The 18083-nt window shown below is 33.3% G+C and overlaps 1 protein-coding gene across 1 annotated transcript; it reads left to right on the top strand.

Annotated features, from left to right (window-relative positions):
- Window positions 1-1018: 1018 nt before the first annotated feature.
- LOC100649123 (sodium/potassium-transporting ATPase subunit beta-2) lies at window positions 1019-13782 on the top strand. Its single transcript, XM_003402811.4, has 5 exons — window positions 1019-1478; window positions 6233-6493; window positions 7109-7290; window positions 7465-7738; window positions 7811-13782. The coding sequence occupies exons 1-5, from the start codon at window positions 1352-1354 to the stop codon at window positions 7912-7914; spliced, it is 948 nt and encodes a 315-aa protein (XP_003402859.1). The 5' UTR covers window positions 1019-1351; the 3' UTR covers window positions 7915-13782.
- Window positions 13783-18083: the final 4301 nt, after the last annotated feature.

Below are 18083 nucleotides of genomic sequence, written 5' to 3'. Positions count from 1 at the left end.
CATTACGCGTTATCGACATCTACACGGATGTGGTGTGGCGCATCCGGAGAAGTTCGTTAAATTATTACACAAGATCCTGCATATGTTGTGATATGGATTAATTGAATAAACGATACTGGAAAAATGTTTTGTTCGAATAATGAATACATAATTTCATTATACATATGTATACTTCCCGCAGATATATAATCCGTGTGTTGTAGAACGATGTCAGATATCCTTGACTTTAACTACTATTTCGGCATGTGATCGAATCGAAGTTGCAAGGGCGTGATGAAGAAACGATAATCACGTTTGAGAAGTCTGACAATGTAATCGGAGATATTAAATGCAGAAGAATGCCTATATTGCATCAGGGACGCGTATAAAACGGTAGTCGAACGATTATGCCATGAACGAGATAAGAGCGACAGGAAGCTGTACAAAATACTTTAATGTCTGGTCATTCTCTCGTGGCATTCCATTGCAATCAGACGCATACCGAAACATTCCATCTATTTTTCCCTCATCATATTTATTCCTGTACTTCTAACTCTGTTCTTAATTCTGTTTTATCCTACATATCTGCACGTATCCCTTTTTGCAGAATACTCTCGTCTGACTAACCGAACTATTCCATGTCCATCTATCTGTAGGAACGTGTTCGAAGGGTTGAAGTAGAAGAAGGAGATCGAAGTAGATGGACCTCGAGAGAGAAGAGAGAATCATTTTCTCCGGTATCTATTGTGGGGATCGCATAAGCTCCGTCGCGAGGAGTCGCCGTGTCACGCAGCGGGGTCGATTGAATCGACGAACGAGAGAACGGGCAATAAAAAGGCGAGTCGGAGCGAGAAGGATCAAACGAGCCCGTGACCATTGCCAGTAGTGCCACCTGGCCGTGATATAGTTAAGAGAGGAGGTTAAGGGGTGCGTATTGACGCGACTGCGCGATTTCGTCGACGCGGTGGAAAAGGGTAGCGCTTTCGCGGCAGTGAGAAAGCGCGCTCCGCTGGAGAAACAGAGAGGGAAAGAGAGGAAGGGAGTCGACGAAACGAGAACGAGAGAAGGAGGGGACGGCCTGAAAAGCTCGGGCCAGCCTGGGTTCGATCGCTCAATATTCATCCCTTGGCCGGACGAGAGCACCCGAGAACAGTAGCTCCAGACGAGGGCACGAATCGACCCTTCCTTTCTTTGCGTCCTCGCCCGCGGAACTGTTCGATCGCGGCACTGTTCCACCAGAAGACGAAGAACAAGATCAGCAGAAGGAGCAGCAGAGCCAGCCGAGAAAAGGATTCGCGCACTTGTTCGTTCGTGGTGATTCGCGGGAGAGATCTGCGGCAGTTCTCTCCATTTTTTCGTTTAACCGATCAGAATGGAGGGTAAAAAAGTCGAACAGTATTATACTCCGCCGCCGAAGCTTGGTAAATGGGAGGGTTTTAGGGTCTTTTTATGGAACTCCGAGACTGGACAGTTCCTGGGGCGCACAGGCGCTAGTTGGGGTAAGTTTTCGTATCAAACATATTTCATTTCTTTCTCATTCTTTTTCTTCGAAAAATTTATTACGTGCCTGCACTCTCAAATTGAAATCGAATTCAGCGTCAGGTCGCGAATTTCATCTTGTCTTTTTAAACAATTTTGGAAAATTACGTAATTTTTATTGACAAATACGTTTCGATCGCGTTTTCGAATTTCCCCCTCGAAATAAAATTAAGATTTCCTTCGATCGAAGGATAGTAATGGTAATACTAGATTTCATGCGTAGATTTATTTGTCGAGTTCATCGGATAATTGATCCGTAATATTGTCAAAGATCATTCCGGAAAATTTCCTAAAACGTATCGTCAGAGGTCAGAACTTGAATATTCCGATTGACATTTAATCGTAACCCCATAGTTCCTGACGTAAAGCGACGCAATGTACACGCGCACTGCAGATCAGTAACGATGTTATATATCTAGAAAGAACTTTCGTGCTGCATTCAAACGAATAAAACCGTTCTGATCGTAGTTTAATCGATTTCTCTTTGATAACGTTGATATCATTAAACTATCTATCACATTCATTCCTTTCCTCTACTTTTCCTCAGTGAAACATTTCAAAGCTATACTTAATCTACTATAAAAACCTATTTCTATCATGAATAAAATAACTTGAAATACGATCGTTCATTTCTTTCATGAAAGAAACGTTCTTTGCTATTCTGTCAAAATAATCATACACGGTTCTTTGATGCGACAGAAATCAGATATTTAAATAAAAATGTTGAATTGTAAACTTCTTGTTTTATCTAAAACGCATCCTGTTCTGACAAAGCTAGCTTTTTCATCGTTTCCGCATTATCCTTTTCGTGTATTAGAAGATTCTCAATTGGATCTTTAAAAGAAACGTATGGAGGGGCGGCAACCTCACGATTTTCATCGTCCTACTTTTATCTTTTGTAATATGTATGATGTAATACGTATAAGAGGAAAGGCATAAGGTTAAAGAGTGTTCCTAATTTTTGAGCCTAACGATTAGAAAAATTTATTTCTTTGTTAATTCTAAGTGAAAAATATGTTGTATTCCGATTTGGGATTTGGGATGGGAGGACAAAAATATTAAAACTACCTCTAGAATGCATAATACGGTACTTAGATATTACAGATTTATATTCTTTAAATTTGTTCTTTATACTTTCATTAATTTATTACTCAATTATATAAATATGTTATTAATCTAAAATATTATATTTGATGCAATTACAACGATTATGACAATTCCGTGGGATACTACCGGACAACGCAACAAACGAATTCTCCATGTATCGTGTCTGTCATGTTATGTAATACAATTGCGAAATTTGGTCGATGATGATCCAATATTACGGTATTCTAGATAATATATTCAATGACTGATCTTTTAATCAGCAAAGAAAGAAAACGAAAAGATTAAAACAATTGTTTTTGCAAAATTACGAAACAATCGACAGAAGGTTGCAAACATTAAATATAAGCGAAATGTAATAGATAGGAGAAGAAAATGATTCTATTTGAAAACTAGGGTTATTATACACTGTAGGATTGTAATTACTACTAATTACAAAGCACTCATAATAAATTTGGTCATGGTCGTAGGTATAGTCAGACAATGTCATATAATGTCATATAATATAATCATTCCATTTTATACAACGTATAATATATTTATGTTCTTGTCTAAGCTGACAAACTAACGTTTAAATAAGTAAACTTCTTCTATTGTATAGAAGAATTATTATTCTACATAAAAGTTATTTTAGTTTCACTTCGATACATCTTATTGTTAGCATATTTCTTCAAAATTTCTATTACAAAATCGATCTGTAATAAAATTGTTGCACAGATCATTGGATCATAGCTTTTATATTTATTTTTTACATTTTTTTACATTTATCTATGTATAATAAATTCTTAATAATTTCTTTAATCGACTAATAATTTTCAATTCGATACACAAATTTATAATCTTTTTAAAGTATGTGCACCTTTTTTAAGAAGCAAGCCAAGTTAGTAATAAATTATAGGATTTGCTCGTTGAAGTATGGGGTGGGAGTTAGGTTTCAAAATCTTTCCGTGATTAAAGAAGCTTCGTTACAGTGAGCAAATATTATTGTGATTCGTATTCGACATTATTATTTGGATATATATATATATATCGCATAAATTTCGGAAATCTCTTTGTAAACTTCTTGACATTCACTGATTTTGCCATTTTCTTGCAATATTAACGAGGCAATTCGGTCGGTCGTTGTGTTATTGTGTTAGCATACTTAAAGCAGCTTATCTGTTCGCCTTTGCGAGCTATATTCTTTCTATGCTCCACTGTCTTTTGTCCCCTCTTCTTCTCCTGAAGTTGATCGACTTCCACCAAAATCAATACAATCCAGCGTTCTTACCATTCTGTAGGAATAGCTTGCTCTGATTTTACACGGTTCGCTTGTGTCTCATTTTAACTTTTAATAAACTTTGTTATTCGATCTACTAGCTAAAGAAATAGAATACAAACTGTATAGAAGATCATAAATATTTTTCAAATATTTAATTATATTTGAATATTTGAGTATCCTACAAATGATTGAACACTTTATTTCGTATTAACAAATACTCTTGATTAACATTTACATTATTTATGGTGTTTCAAATTATGAATTTTCTCAACAATGTGAAAAACATGACACGAATATTATACCATTGTGTAATAATATGAATGCAATTTTCAATTGTATCTTGAAGACGTTAATAACAAATGATATTTCAGTAGAATCTAGAATTCATCATTGCAACATGAGGTGCTTCTTCGAGCTTGTGAATTTAAGTGATTGCATTGATTTCATTTAGGGATGTGTTAATCTAATAAATATAGATAAGAGTATCGGAAAATTCCGGCTTTTAAATAAGTGGGATTGTACGAGTAAATCGCATGATAATAATTTTGTATAAAATTCTGAACGTTTTATAATTTGCCTCAAGAAATACAGAACAGGGTAGTACATGTATCCGATGAATAAGATTCAAAATGCATTCTTGAAAGTAGGTTTCTGGATAAAAAGTAGATCAAACGATATTATCTTTTCGTCCAAATACGGCACACTATTGCGGTTGCTGTAGTAACGTAACATTTTCACGGTTTTTTTGAGATATCGATCACTTCGTATGCGGAACGCGGCGGCGCTACAAACTTAGAAGCCATCACGGTTCTTTCATGAAGTAGGTCATTGATATTGTTGCACCTACGTTCGAATTTCTATACAGAAAATGGCAGTCTTTATAGTATTTACTATCGATACATCTACCCCGGAAACAAGGAAATAGAGTTGTCACAGAGAACAAGATTTTTTTGTAAAATTTGTATCGAAAGAAACCGATTTGCGTCGAAGACATTACGTCAATCCTATACCTTATTTGAATCTTTCAGATTTGTTTAACACGTTTGCAAATTGATTTTAAACGAATGAATTGCGTTCTGAAGGGATGAAAAACAATCTATTGGAGTATTGAAGAAAATCTTAATTTCCAATTTAAACTTTCTTTATCGTTTGTTAATAATTTTTTATAAAACTACCGGAGATATGTACGTAACGTTAACATGATCAGCGGAGAACGTTTTCCTTAAATAAGGATGAAATAAAAGCAACCAGTTTAACGTAATGATATGTAATTCTACAATACGAATATTGGTAGAACGTAGAGAACTATGACTAGAGAGATCAATAACCTACTTTGGTTTTCTTATGCTATGTAAGGGAATTCTAGTTGTTAGTATTAAAATTCTTCTGCGAGATGTCATCCTATTTTTGTGCATAAAATTCTACTGTGTAAATGCAAAATGCACGGATCGTTAAGTTTCTACATTTCCACATTTCCAGAAATGTTTAGTTTCCACCGTATGAAAAGAAATAAAAATGTAATCAAGAAAATATATTATATGGCATTAAAAAGAGAAATATGAATATAAATAAAATGATATCAGTATATCGTAGAAACAGGATGCTTCACTGGGTTTTATACTAAAATTTGGTGTAGTGCCAAGTGGAACTACAACTTCGTTTAACCTTGTGGACAAATCTTCTAAATTAAATTTAATTGCCGATTATTACAAAAATAGGGACATTGACTAGATGGGATCGATGTTAGATTTAATTATAGTATTAATATCCTTTTAATGACAAAATACTCGATAAATTTATTTACTAAATATGATTTAATAGAAGGTTACTATATAATTCTTCAAATAATCTTTTACAACGTTTGCAATCCGATGCAAGTATAGATACGTGTTATGATTCTTTGAAAATAAATTGCTTGAAATGGATATTCATCAATGATTCTTATTGTAAACTCGCAGCATCGCTTACTCAATACCAATTCAGGCCAATTAGGTCTCGGATCATAATTGTCTCAGTGTTGTAGAGTTCAGTTGCTGTGCGTATTCACAAAAGGAATTATTACAATAAAACATTTGCCTTGCTTTAATTGGCTAAAGTGTCCGAGATCTACGTTCTTATACTTCGTCGTACTTTAAGTTGTTTTTTAATCGACTACGGAGATCTTTTGCGCACATACTACTTTTATCTTAAAGAAAAGATCAATTCACTATACTGATTTCCGTATATGATTTAAATGGTCGGATAATAGTTAAAGCAAAATTATTACGGAGTAATTTAGAAGATAATCGATATTTAGAGAATATGTATATAATTTTAAAAAATTAACAATCTCTTATTTTTCGATTGCAGCCAAAATCTTGTTATTCTACGTTATTTTTTATGCGGTACTGGCTGGTTTCTTCGGAGCGATGTTAACTGTTTTCTACCAGACGTTAGACCCGAATGCACCGAAATGGCAATTGGACAATTCCTTGATCGGAAGCAACCCCGGACTTGGTTTTAGGCCTATGCCTCCTTCAAGCAATGTTGAAAGTACCTTAATTTGGTACAAAGCAAGTGACGAAGGCAATTTCTTACATTGGACCAGAGAATTGGATAAGTTCCTCGAAGGTAATCTATTTCTCAATTCTGGTACTTAATTTTTTTTTCTTTTTTTACATAACACAAGATACCAAACAAAAATTTTGTACCCATAAATTTGAAATAATTATTCTGCTAAGATTAACTCTATCAGTTAAAATTTATGTAGTTGAATATAACGTATTTTTTAGAGTACTTTATTATTAGAAAGCAGAAGTAATAAAATTATATTATCTTGCATCGTTAATAAAATATTTACTAGATATAGATGTTCAGTAATGCTATTTCCATAGATCTATTACGACGCTAATATTAACCGATAAGCGAGAAAACAGTCTTTGTCCTAACGAGCCAATTACGTCAAGAACCCGTTAAATCCGGTCAAGGTGGGAACAATCTTTAGATCAGAGTTTCGGTGTTTTTATATTCTACAATATATAATCATATATGTATCTAGGAGTTAAATATAGAACACGTAATTAGGTACGGTATAGAAAATTAGAAATAACTTTCAGAAAAATTTTACCAAAATAAGAAACAAAATTCAAATCGATATCTTGATGTGTTCCTTCATCTCCTTGGGTATTCTAGGATTAATGAGTCTCCGTGATAATTAAATAAAAAATTAATTTTGAATCTGTTTAGAATACCAAAAACCTGCTACCTCGACAAACGGTGCCCAGAAGAGGATGATGTGCGACTATGGCAAACCACCAGCAGCCGGCAAAGTCTGTGACGTAGACATGAGCACATGGGGACAGTGTACGAAGAAACACAAATATGGATACAACAAATCTGCTCCTTGCATTTTCCTCAAGTTGAACAAGGCACGTGATATTAAAAACGTTACTACGATATTATTATACATATAGAGTGATTGTTCTTATTAAATTATGTACTATTAAAAATCCGAGAAATTTGGCAAGCGTTATTTTTATTAGGAAACTCTCGATTTTTACGTACGCAGTCAGCGAGAAATACTAATAATTCTAATGCTTTAGATTTTCGGCTGGAAACCCGAATATTACAATGACACGAAAAATCTGCCGAGCACAATGCCAACCGATCTTCAAGAACACATCAAACAAGAGGAACACGCCAACAGATTGGATACAGTGTGGGTGTCATGTTCCGGTGAAAATCCCGCAGATGTTGAGAACATGGGTGCCATTCAATATATTCCACGTCGTGGTTTTCCTGGGTACTATTTCCCGTTCACAAATACTCCTGGATACCTTAGTCCCCTGGTAGCTGTCTTCTTCGAAAAGCCTAAATGTGAGTTATCATTAAATCACAATAACCTACCTATGATCTTTAAAGGATTTTGAATATTCCGTTAATTTTCAGACGGTGTGTTGATCAATATCGAATGTAAAGCTTGGGCGCACAATATCATTCATGACAGATTCGAGAGGCGTGGTTCGGTACATTTCGAACTGATGGTGGATTAAGCATCGTACTCGCCACCTTTTGCAAGATCACTACCAACTGCGTCCAAGAAAATATAGGAGGAAGGAGAATAAAAGAAATTTCTTTTTTAATCAATCTCGCTGGCGCATCGTGACCACTCCTTCTTCCCTCCGGTTTTCTCTGCCGACGATACCGCCCTAGCCGCGTATTTTCTCGTCGTTGTAACGTAGATCTTTCAGAGATTCACCGATCATTTCTCATCATCTTCATCTTCGTCGTGATTCTCTTCATTGCAACACCATGCGATAATAGCTACTGTCGTTTTTTCACACAAATCGCGCTACTCACTCTCATTATGAAGGACCGTTCTTCAAAAACACCGTTACACGTGTTCGTTTCATTCAGCGTACAGAGATTTTTCATAAACGCCGCGTGTTTCCGTCGTCGTCGCTTCCACAAAGGTAAAAGCATTTTATTATAGGATCACAAAACGGACCAGTGAAATTGGCTATGTACAAGCTATATATCTATATATGTATATGTATGTATATATACGTACGCATATGCGAGTATGTATCAGGATGCACAAAAAAGAAAAACAGTTTAGCGGAAAAATTCTGCACAAAAAACCGCGGCGGTATCACTTCTTTTTATCGGGGGCGAAGAGGAGTGGTCGTACCATCGTGATCTAAATATCGTTCGGGATATCAGTTGGAGCGCGTAAGAGGTTTCCCTTACTTTTTTGCCCCTTTTGCGAATTTTTCGCTTTTCGTCGTCTGCTAATTTCTTAGTCTCGTTGCGGGCTTTGACGCACGTGTAATGTCCTTTTTTTCTCTTTTTTTTTCTCTCTCGAAGTTATATTGATATTCGCCTAGCCAACGAGACTCGCTAACGTGTAGGGTACACCGAAAATAATTGATACCCTTAGTTCGTGCCACGTAGACGTATTAAACAGAAAAAAAGCAAAATGTTAGTGTCTTTATGCCCGTCGGTACGGTGCACCCGGCACGGTGGAACTTTTGATTTCGAATTCCACGAAGAAGCTCTCGGACGCGGCTCTCGGCGAATCTCGATCGAAAGTTCCGTCGTTTCGGGATGAAAGGTGAGGGATGTCTGAAATAATCGAAATTCATATACACGCGCGCACGCGCACACGCATACACAAAAGCTAATAGAGACAAGTCGAAGGGAAGAGAGTCTATTTCATGCGAGTTTGTCAACGAACTCGTCGAAACGAGACAACAGAAAACTAATTAATTGACTTGGTAAGAACGATTGCATTGTTACCGAAGGTTTCGTGCGGTGGAACTTTTGATTGGAAATCCTCCAGTTTTTACTAGCTTTGTAATAGATTTCTATTTTATTATTTCGAACGAGGGAATAATATTGCGAACTGTTGGCAGGAGCGCGTGAAGCAATTATAAATAAAACTTCTAATTTAATTAATGAAAAACAGGTCATCCTTGGATTTTAATTTGAAGTTCCGCCAGTACGGAGGTAAATTACGCTGTGTTGTATACAGTGGATATAATTAATGGTGGTAACGTAAAGTAGTAATTAGTATTAATATTTTAGTTATTAATTAGTATTAATGGAAAGTATTAATAAAATAGAAATAAAATCAATTAAACGATCAAGAAAAGAAATAATAATGATAGTTATTACCTTTCATTATCGAAAGGCTAATACAAAACTATTGAATGAAAGCAATCGATATGTTTTGTTGTGTGTTCTTTTTTCTTTCGTATACTTAGAGGAAAAACTGCTCAAATCTTTCGGAAAGAGAAAGAACTTTGAAAAGCGAAAATAACAAATTCGGCAGTTACCGCCATTAACGTTAATAAATGTACATAGATACAAGATTCGAAGCAAATAAGAGTGGAAGATACCAAAATTTCATTGGATTTCGATTTGTCGAGAAACAGCGCGCTGTTTGCACGGGAAAGTTTAATCAGCCTAGTGATAATCGTACAACACCGTATGGAATATGTATTTATGATTATATTGTACCGCATGATAATATCTAGTGCTAGTCCACGCAATCGTATAGTCGATAGGTTGTATCCTATAGTCTGGAGATCAGAGGAATTGTGTTCTATTTCGATAGTACTTCATTTTCTTTGCTACTTAATATTCTATCTATTTATATTCTCTTATGTGATGATTTTACCATTTTGCGAGGAGTTTATTTTTCTTTTTCTCTTTTCTCATCTCGCTAAGATGATTTTTGTATTTCAACCGATGTACTTGATCGTATCGATATTTCCTTTGCTTTGTAAATTGCAATTTTACATTTGATATTCCTATTTTTCTATTTTTCTTTATAGCGACCAATGATAATGGTATGTACTTAATGTAAACGAAATCGAATGTCTGTCATCTGATCTCCATTCTTCATGGCTTAAATTTAGAAGCAAAGCTGGTTGTTCCGAGAGCTTGTTCGTTTTTCGAAGGACAGCGTTTGCGCGGTGGTCGCCGCCCTTGGTATCTGGGATTTTTGGTGGTTTATGATACTTATTCGAATTACGACGGGACGGGCTTACGTCGTGAATTTAATCTTAATCAAACGACGAGGAACATTATCCCTCGTTTTAATTGTTTGCAAACGCTTATACATTCACTACCAAAGTTATACTGCCATTATATGATCTGTTATCTATTATATACAAATTTTTAGATTCCGTTGCATTTTACATTATTTTACCTGCGTGTTGTATACTGCGTAAAACGATTAAGCTATAGTTAACCGATTCTCATACCGATGATCTTTCTTTGGGATTGACGAAATGGCAATCCTATTTTAACTGGAAATTATCGATTTATATGAAAATAATCGATCTTGATAGCATAAGCGATCGGTGCTATAGAGTTAAAAGAAAATTTTCTTCATTAAATTCTCGATGAAAGCGTAGAAAAGAATCGATCGCTCTTGATTATATGGACGAAAAGATAGTACAAAGGCTATAGATGAAGCGATCCGAACGGGCGGCGACTTCGAATGTGAGCGCTGCCAAAAATAAGATCAATAATTTTATTGCTATTTATTAATCGACGTAACGTGCGATTATTAATTACCATTAGTATTATTATTATTATTATCGTCATTAATATTAATTATTATTCTCATCATTATCATTATCATTATTATTATTATTACTATTACCATTATTACTATTATCGTTAATTTTTGAGTCCTCGCCCGGAGCCATATTGAGATATGAGAAAAAACTTAATATAGATTAATCGTCGACGACACTATTAACTTTTAAGGAAAAAAAAAAAAAAAAAAAGGAAGGAAGGACGAGGCAGACGGAAAAGAAAATGGAATGAAAATGAGAACGTACTAATGGAAAAAAGACGAAGGTACCGATGATAATGAAAACGATGATGAATTATGCGTTGATGGTATAAAGTACTAATAGGAACTATTACACTTGTATCCAGTGCACTGATCGAGAACGATTATATATGTATATTCATCATTGTGAATGAGCTGTTTCTAATAATGAACATCTGTTGTTAAAGTATATAGATTACGTTTCATGCAAGCGTGAACAAGAAAAAAGAGAGTTGAAAGAGAGCCGAGAAAAGCTTGATACCGAAGAAAACTACTAGCCATGGATCAGGTTCGGTGGGATTATTAGTAATCATGCTTAAAGTTTCCTAGCTTGCCGTAATCGAACGCCCGTTTCTCGAAACCAAATGGTGGAATTTCAACGAGAACAATCCTGCACTATCCTGCAAGCTATGTTTATTCTCCAGATTCTATTTGGAACATGTTTCCTGTGTGATAATCGTTAACACAATTAGCGCTTTAAGTATGTGACGAATTATGTACGTGAGACGTATGCGTATGAGAGTAGATGAAAATTTTGATGAAAAGAAAAAACTGGCGGAATTTTAAGCTTTAAGATACATTTAAAGATATATGGAGTATATATTATAAAATTATGTATACATTTAAAGTAACGATAATTATATGATATACATATACATTATAAATACACATAAGGTTAATATTACTAAAGATGATTTTAACGTAATTCCTGAATAGCCGGTCACATTAGTAAAAATTCGACAGAACTTGCGATATTGTATGAAATGTGAACGCTAAGGAAAACAGAGGAAAAACGATAACAAAATAATATTCTAACTAAGACGATTAATCTGAATAAGTCAAATTAATTCTAAGTGTGATTCGTATATTATAACGCATATATGCATGCATACCGGTTATAATACTATTCGTTAAATTATCTGATGATATGTGTATGTATCTATAAGACATTTAAAGGTTCATCTATGTTATATACATGCGTTGGGAACCGCTCAGTTAGGCACGAGATTAATTGAAATCGATGCATATAAAAGGGTGTGTTACATGAGAAAAATTGAGAGGAATACCGATATAAAATTACATTAAGATTTCATCGAGAAGTCGATAAAGAAACGAACGAATATGTGTGATATATGAGATATATGATCACAAAACATGACATCAAATTTCTGTGTCGGGACACCGTGTCGTTGGTTCTTAATGTTAGATCTATCTTCACGTTCCCCACTTTCCGCTGATTCTGCCTCAACGATTACCAATTGCTTTGTAAAATTGACTCGAATTTTCCTATTATTAGCGCTAACGCTTAATTAAAATAGTTAAATATCGAGGTTCAAGCATTTGCAATGTTGAACGACTGCGGAGCCAAGAAATCTCTACTTCTGCTTTGATCTTGCTGAAATAAATTTCAGCCGTTAAAACAAGATATCGCGACTTGATGTCTCGGGAAAGGAAATTAGTGCGAACACGTTAATATTCTTTAGTAGTTAATATAATACGATTACCCATGACTGCATCTACTTTTCACATCTTTGCGACTTTTTATGTATAGGGAAGAGGTTCGTCAACAGAAGTTAGCCGAACGTGATATTACGACATCAAAAAAAGAAAATAGTTACCAAAAATACAAATAAAGTAAAAGAATAGTAAAGCGAATACTCCTTGCTTTAAGGAGTAGATGATTCTGAAGATGTAAAACACCATAAATGCTTATGCTGTGGTGCAGGAATTTCTTCTGTATCGATCATAAGATTTTACCGTAGACTACGAAGACTCGAACTTAGTATAGCGCGAAATCATTATAAATTTTGTCGTCCTGGAATATTGCTTTGGGTCTTCGTACACCTACATTTGTTGTTGTCGATTAAGAAAAATTATGTATTTAGATCCATTATGACGACATTGATTATTAGATGTTTAAGAATATTACCGTTGATACTAATATGATCTGCGCCAATATATAGTTGTCAAGAGACCTGTCAGTATCATAGAACGAGATGAAACGAGTATGTTGAACGATCGTTTTAACTCGGATGGTTTATAATCCACAAAGCTATGAACCCTTGAAATATTGGTATTTACTATAGACTGCAATTTGTTTTTGCTATCGATCTGAAAATAACCGATGATCGCAAGCAAAAGGAATATAGTAACAAACTTAAGATTACTTTGATTCTTTCGTTGACTTTGTGTTGTAAATGAAGAAGAAGAAAATTTAATTCAAACTTCAGAAAGCTTTAAAGCGATCAGAACGATCGCAAACAACAGTGGTTGCTAATGGCAATTATCGAGAAAGAGATTAATATCCAGACTACTATGAAAAAATTCCAAGGTTTCAAACAATATATATTCTAAGAAATTTGTCTTTCGAGAACTTTTCATGTGTACGAACTTTCTATCCCATATCGTTGTGATATCACCTTTGATTTCGAAACTAGCGCTTCAATCGCGGCGACAAGATCTTTAAGCATGAATATTTAATAATAATTTAAGACGAGATGGCATGGCTGTTGATATCATTATGCTTGAAATGTGTTATGAAAAATAAACAGAATGTATAAAAGCCCTTTCATATTTTGATTTTATTATTACTCTTTAAACATAATTACGATAAAATGGATCAAAGGAAATAATCGTATTGTTAATAATACAAATATTGCAGTGACTAATTAACCTAGTTATTGTACAAATAATACGAATTTTCTTAAAGATTACGGGTTATGGTTTTTTCAGTTATTTTATTTAATATTTTTACATAAAATTATTACATACATAATTTACTTATTGTACATACATAGATTTAGAATATAGTATCTAAAAATGACGGCATTTAAATTAATATATACAGCAATATCTTGTTTCAAATCTAAATAGTAGTTATTAATTTAGAAACTTGAAAATATCAATATTGTTTATTTCATTATGTCAGTCTTAACATATTAAAGAAACTAAGTATTACACCTATGTGTACTTTTTGATACTGCTGAAAAACAAGTTAAAACCGATTTTCCCAGAATACCTTATCTAAATTATATTTAATTATACTTACGGAATTAAGTGATGATTCCGTGTGATCTAATCGATTTATTGCTACATACAATTATTTCTTGTCCTAATATGAAGAAAATTGTTAATAACTACATGATAAGAGACAGACAGAGTAAGAAAAATAAATATTTCGTAACATAAACCGTGAAACATTTATCTCCCTATTCAATTTGTGTGTGGCGCGCGGCTTTAAACTGTAAACGAATGAAAAGTCATTTCGCTCCAGCCAATCAGGAATCTGCTAGACAAAGTTTTGGCGCGAATGTCACTGAATATCGCAATGAATACCACTGCTTGGAAAGCATGGTGTCAAGATGTATTATAACTATGTAATGTTTCTACCACTATTCCATTGTCTTCAGTCGACTATTATCATGTTCGTTTAACTAGTTAACTAGTAAGTTTTTATTTAGTACTTTGTTACGTTAGCGAAATTTTGTATTATTTCAAATTTTCTCTAGTTGTCTGTTACCAACGGTTTGTGTTATGAATTTTTCAAATAGAATTTCAGTTTGATTATTGCTTCATTTTGACTCAATTAATTCAGTTTTATACATTAATTCTAAATGCTTGATTATAATTTGCTTGTTTGCAAATGAGTGATTGATTTCGCAGATGACTTCGAAAAAAGTGTGATGTATTGGCGTTGTGACAACTCAGAGATATTTAATGCAAAACGTTTGTTAACGTTTAATTTATTTTAACAAAGATAGAGGTACGTATATCTTTATATTTTTTTCTTATTCTTTCACGTGTAACAGGCATTCAATTAATATGATTAAATTATAAACATTTGTATAGTTTATCAAGAATATAAATTCATTCAAGTTTTATTATATTTATTATGTTATATATTTATATATTTTTTAACATATATATATTTATTATATTTACCATATACAAATAATTGAAATAGATTTTATATTTTGCTACATTTCAGTCATGAAACAACTTTTGTTATTTCTGTGAAAGAGTTGAACTACACGTTCAGACACGTTTCAAGGCTATGTGAAGTTCGTATGTGTTGTTGACATGTTCGCCTGGGGCATATTTATCTAATTTTATCTTGCAAGTATTCTTGAATTTCTACAACACGTTGCTGTCTACCATGTTTATTCTGTGCTTAGTCAATGATAGGATACAAAAAGGAATTGCGTGTTAAGTTTATTCTACAGTTTGTCAATGATTTAAATTTATTCAAAAATCGATATTTATAAATTGAAATTTAATTTCAATTCCAACCGCCAGTAGCGCTGCAATCGTATTCTATGCGAAGTCGGTAACGTCGCAAATAACATGGAAATAACAAGTTTATGCAATAATAGGTTCTAAATATAAAGTAAAAAAGTGATTGTTCTTAAATCAATTTCAAGTTGTCAATTTCAAATCATATCTCTGTTAAAAGTAGCGAAGTAAAATAACGCGAAATAATAATTATTATTATTGCTTTTATATCTGCAAACTTGCGTATACATAGTTACATATTACGTTATACATACGCATGGATTTTGTAAAAGACTTTGAATTATTAATTACCAGTAATCTAGTCAATAAGTCGGCAAGTTTGGTTTGTAGGTGCCATGTCAAATGGGTCTGTTTTTAAAATGAATTCATTGATAGGAGGATTAGATATTTAAGGCGATTCTTTCGTTTATTTTGTCCGATTCTCTCAGTCGAACGACACACGGCAATGACATTAATGACACAGTGGGCAGGATGTGATTAATTCAGATTACTCGTCATGTGTGACTCACATTATGTGCATGCGCACGGTTCAAGTGACGAAAAGAGAGAGAAGGTAACTACCAATAGTACAAGTGCTGTGAATCGCATACACGAGCTGCCACCAGGCACTAAGGTCGCACACACGAGGTTTGACCTTAGCCCCCAATTTGTTTTACGACGATCAAGTTGAGGAAATCGTTTTCGCAGCCTTCTTTATTGCGATAGCTACTCAATGACTATGTCACACAGGTGTATTAACATCAAGTACTATGGCCGTTCCTGATCATATTTTAATAAAGGCTGTAAATATATTTAATTCATACGCTTATCGAAAGACGCATTAAAGTAAATAAAAAATATATTTCTTTAACTAGTTGCCTGTAACAAAAATTTTTTACATTTAGCAAAAGTATAATATAATATTAAATTAAATATTTAAATAAAAGTATAATATTTAAAAAAATAGAAAAATTAAAAATGTAACAACAAAAATTACTATCAAGTAATATGAATTGATAAATATTCCGAAATATTTTTTTACTAACCTATTTAGTAATTAATAACATAATGGAATAAAATTAATTTAACACTAATCTTGCCAGACCCGGTCAGAAGACCGGTTTCAACATTTAATTTAAAATTGTATATTCATTGTTATTTTTTTTTGTTCACCTAACTTTATTATTAACATTCATCTTTATTATTAACATTCTTATATTATCTGATTAATCAATTTCTCAATATTTGTTAATATAGAAATTTAGATAAAGTTAGATGTACAAAAGAAATAACAATAAATATGCAATTTTAAATTAAATTTTAAAACTGATCATTTGACCGGGCCCGGTAAGGTTAGTGTTAATATTGGGTTCCTCATTTTTAATATTGGATTTTATCGGTTCAATGTTTTCTTATTTCTGTTACAATTATTTCATTTGTTCATGTTTGTCATGTTTGTTTATAATAACAACAATAATAATTAGTCGTTTAAGCTTTTGTTTATAGAAGTAAAAAAGCTTAAACTTAAGTTCTGAAATCGAATTTACTTAAGTACATGTTGCAATAGTCTTAAGTAGAACAGTAACTGAATAATCTGAGAGAAACCACCTGCTCTTAAAAACTAGTTGCGTTAAGTCTGAACACTGAACAGTAGATCGCGCCACTGAACTTTGATTACTTTCGTTTATAATGAGAAATCGATATAAACATTATTTTCTTTTTTATTTATTAGAAGTTTCTAAAAATTTGATCAAAGAATATATTTAATCCGTACCTTTATTCACATAGATATATTTTTTAATACGTATCTATGCAAATAAGGCACGTTGCACGTTGTAATCTAATGGCATTAAATTCACTAGTACGTGTTTTTAATTTCCAACTTGTAAGATTCACAAAATATTTGCATTTATTTTTAGGTAATATTAATACTAATATTAACTTAAATACTAATTGATAATTTTTAGGGACTTATTATATAAAACTGAAAAGTTATTATACAGATATATCAATTATTTACTAAAATTGATTTCCATTATCCTTCTTAAATTCACATATCCTTTCTCTTACTAATACTTTAAATGTACAAGTTTAGAAGTAATATTAGAATATCACGTACGACTTAAAATGCAAGGGAAGTACCATACATCCATAATTTAAACATTAGATTACTACCAAGCATTGAAATCTTCATATGCGTCGGTTTAAACAGCCGAAAACCTGTTCAATTCACTTTAACTTGAATACACCGAGACAAAGAGATTGTGTTATAGGCGTGGCACACGAGGGAACATCGTACCATTATACCATAACCATGGTATCCTATGCGTTAAAATTATAAATTACTAGGAAATTATTAAAAGTTGAATCTTCTGAAATGTATATAAAGCTTGATTCGGTTAATGATAATTAATATTTGTGAAAAATTCCCATAAGATGATCTAATACGCATCAACACCATGATCCAGCACACTTGCCGCAATGGATAACAACTACCAGGACGATTTTATGTACGTGCATGATTGACACGTCATGGCAATGGACGGTTTGATGACGATAGTGGGGGTTTAAGGAGGGGCAGAGAGAAAGAGAAAGTGGCAA

The sequence above is a fragment of the Bombus terrestris genome, chromosome 3, assembly GCF_910591885.1.
Source record: "Bombus terrestris chromosome 3, iyBomTerr1.2, whole genome shotgun sequence".
Classification (NCBI taxonomy): Eukaryota; Metazoa; Arthropoda; class Insecta; order Hymenoptera; family Apidae; genus Bombus; species Bombus terrestris.
The sequence above is the reverse complement of the archived record's forward strand: the minus strand, read 5'-3'. Positions and strand labels throughout refer to the sequence as shown.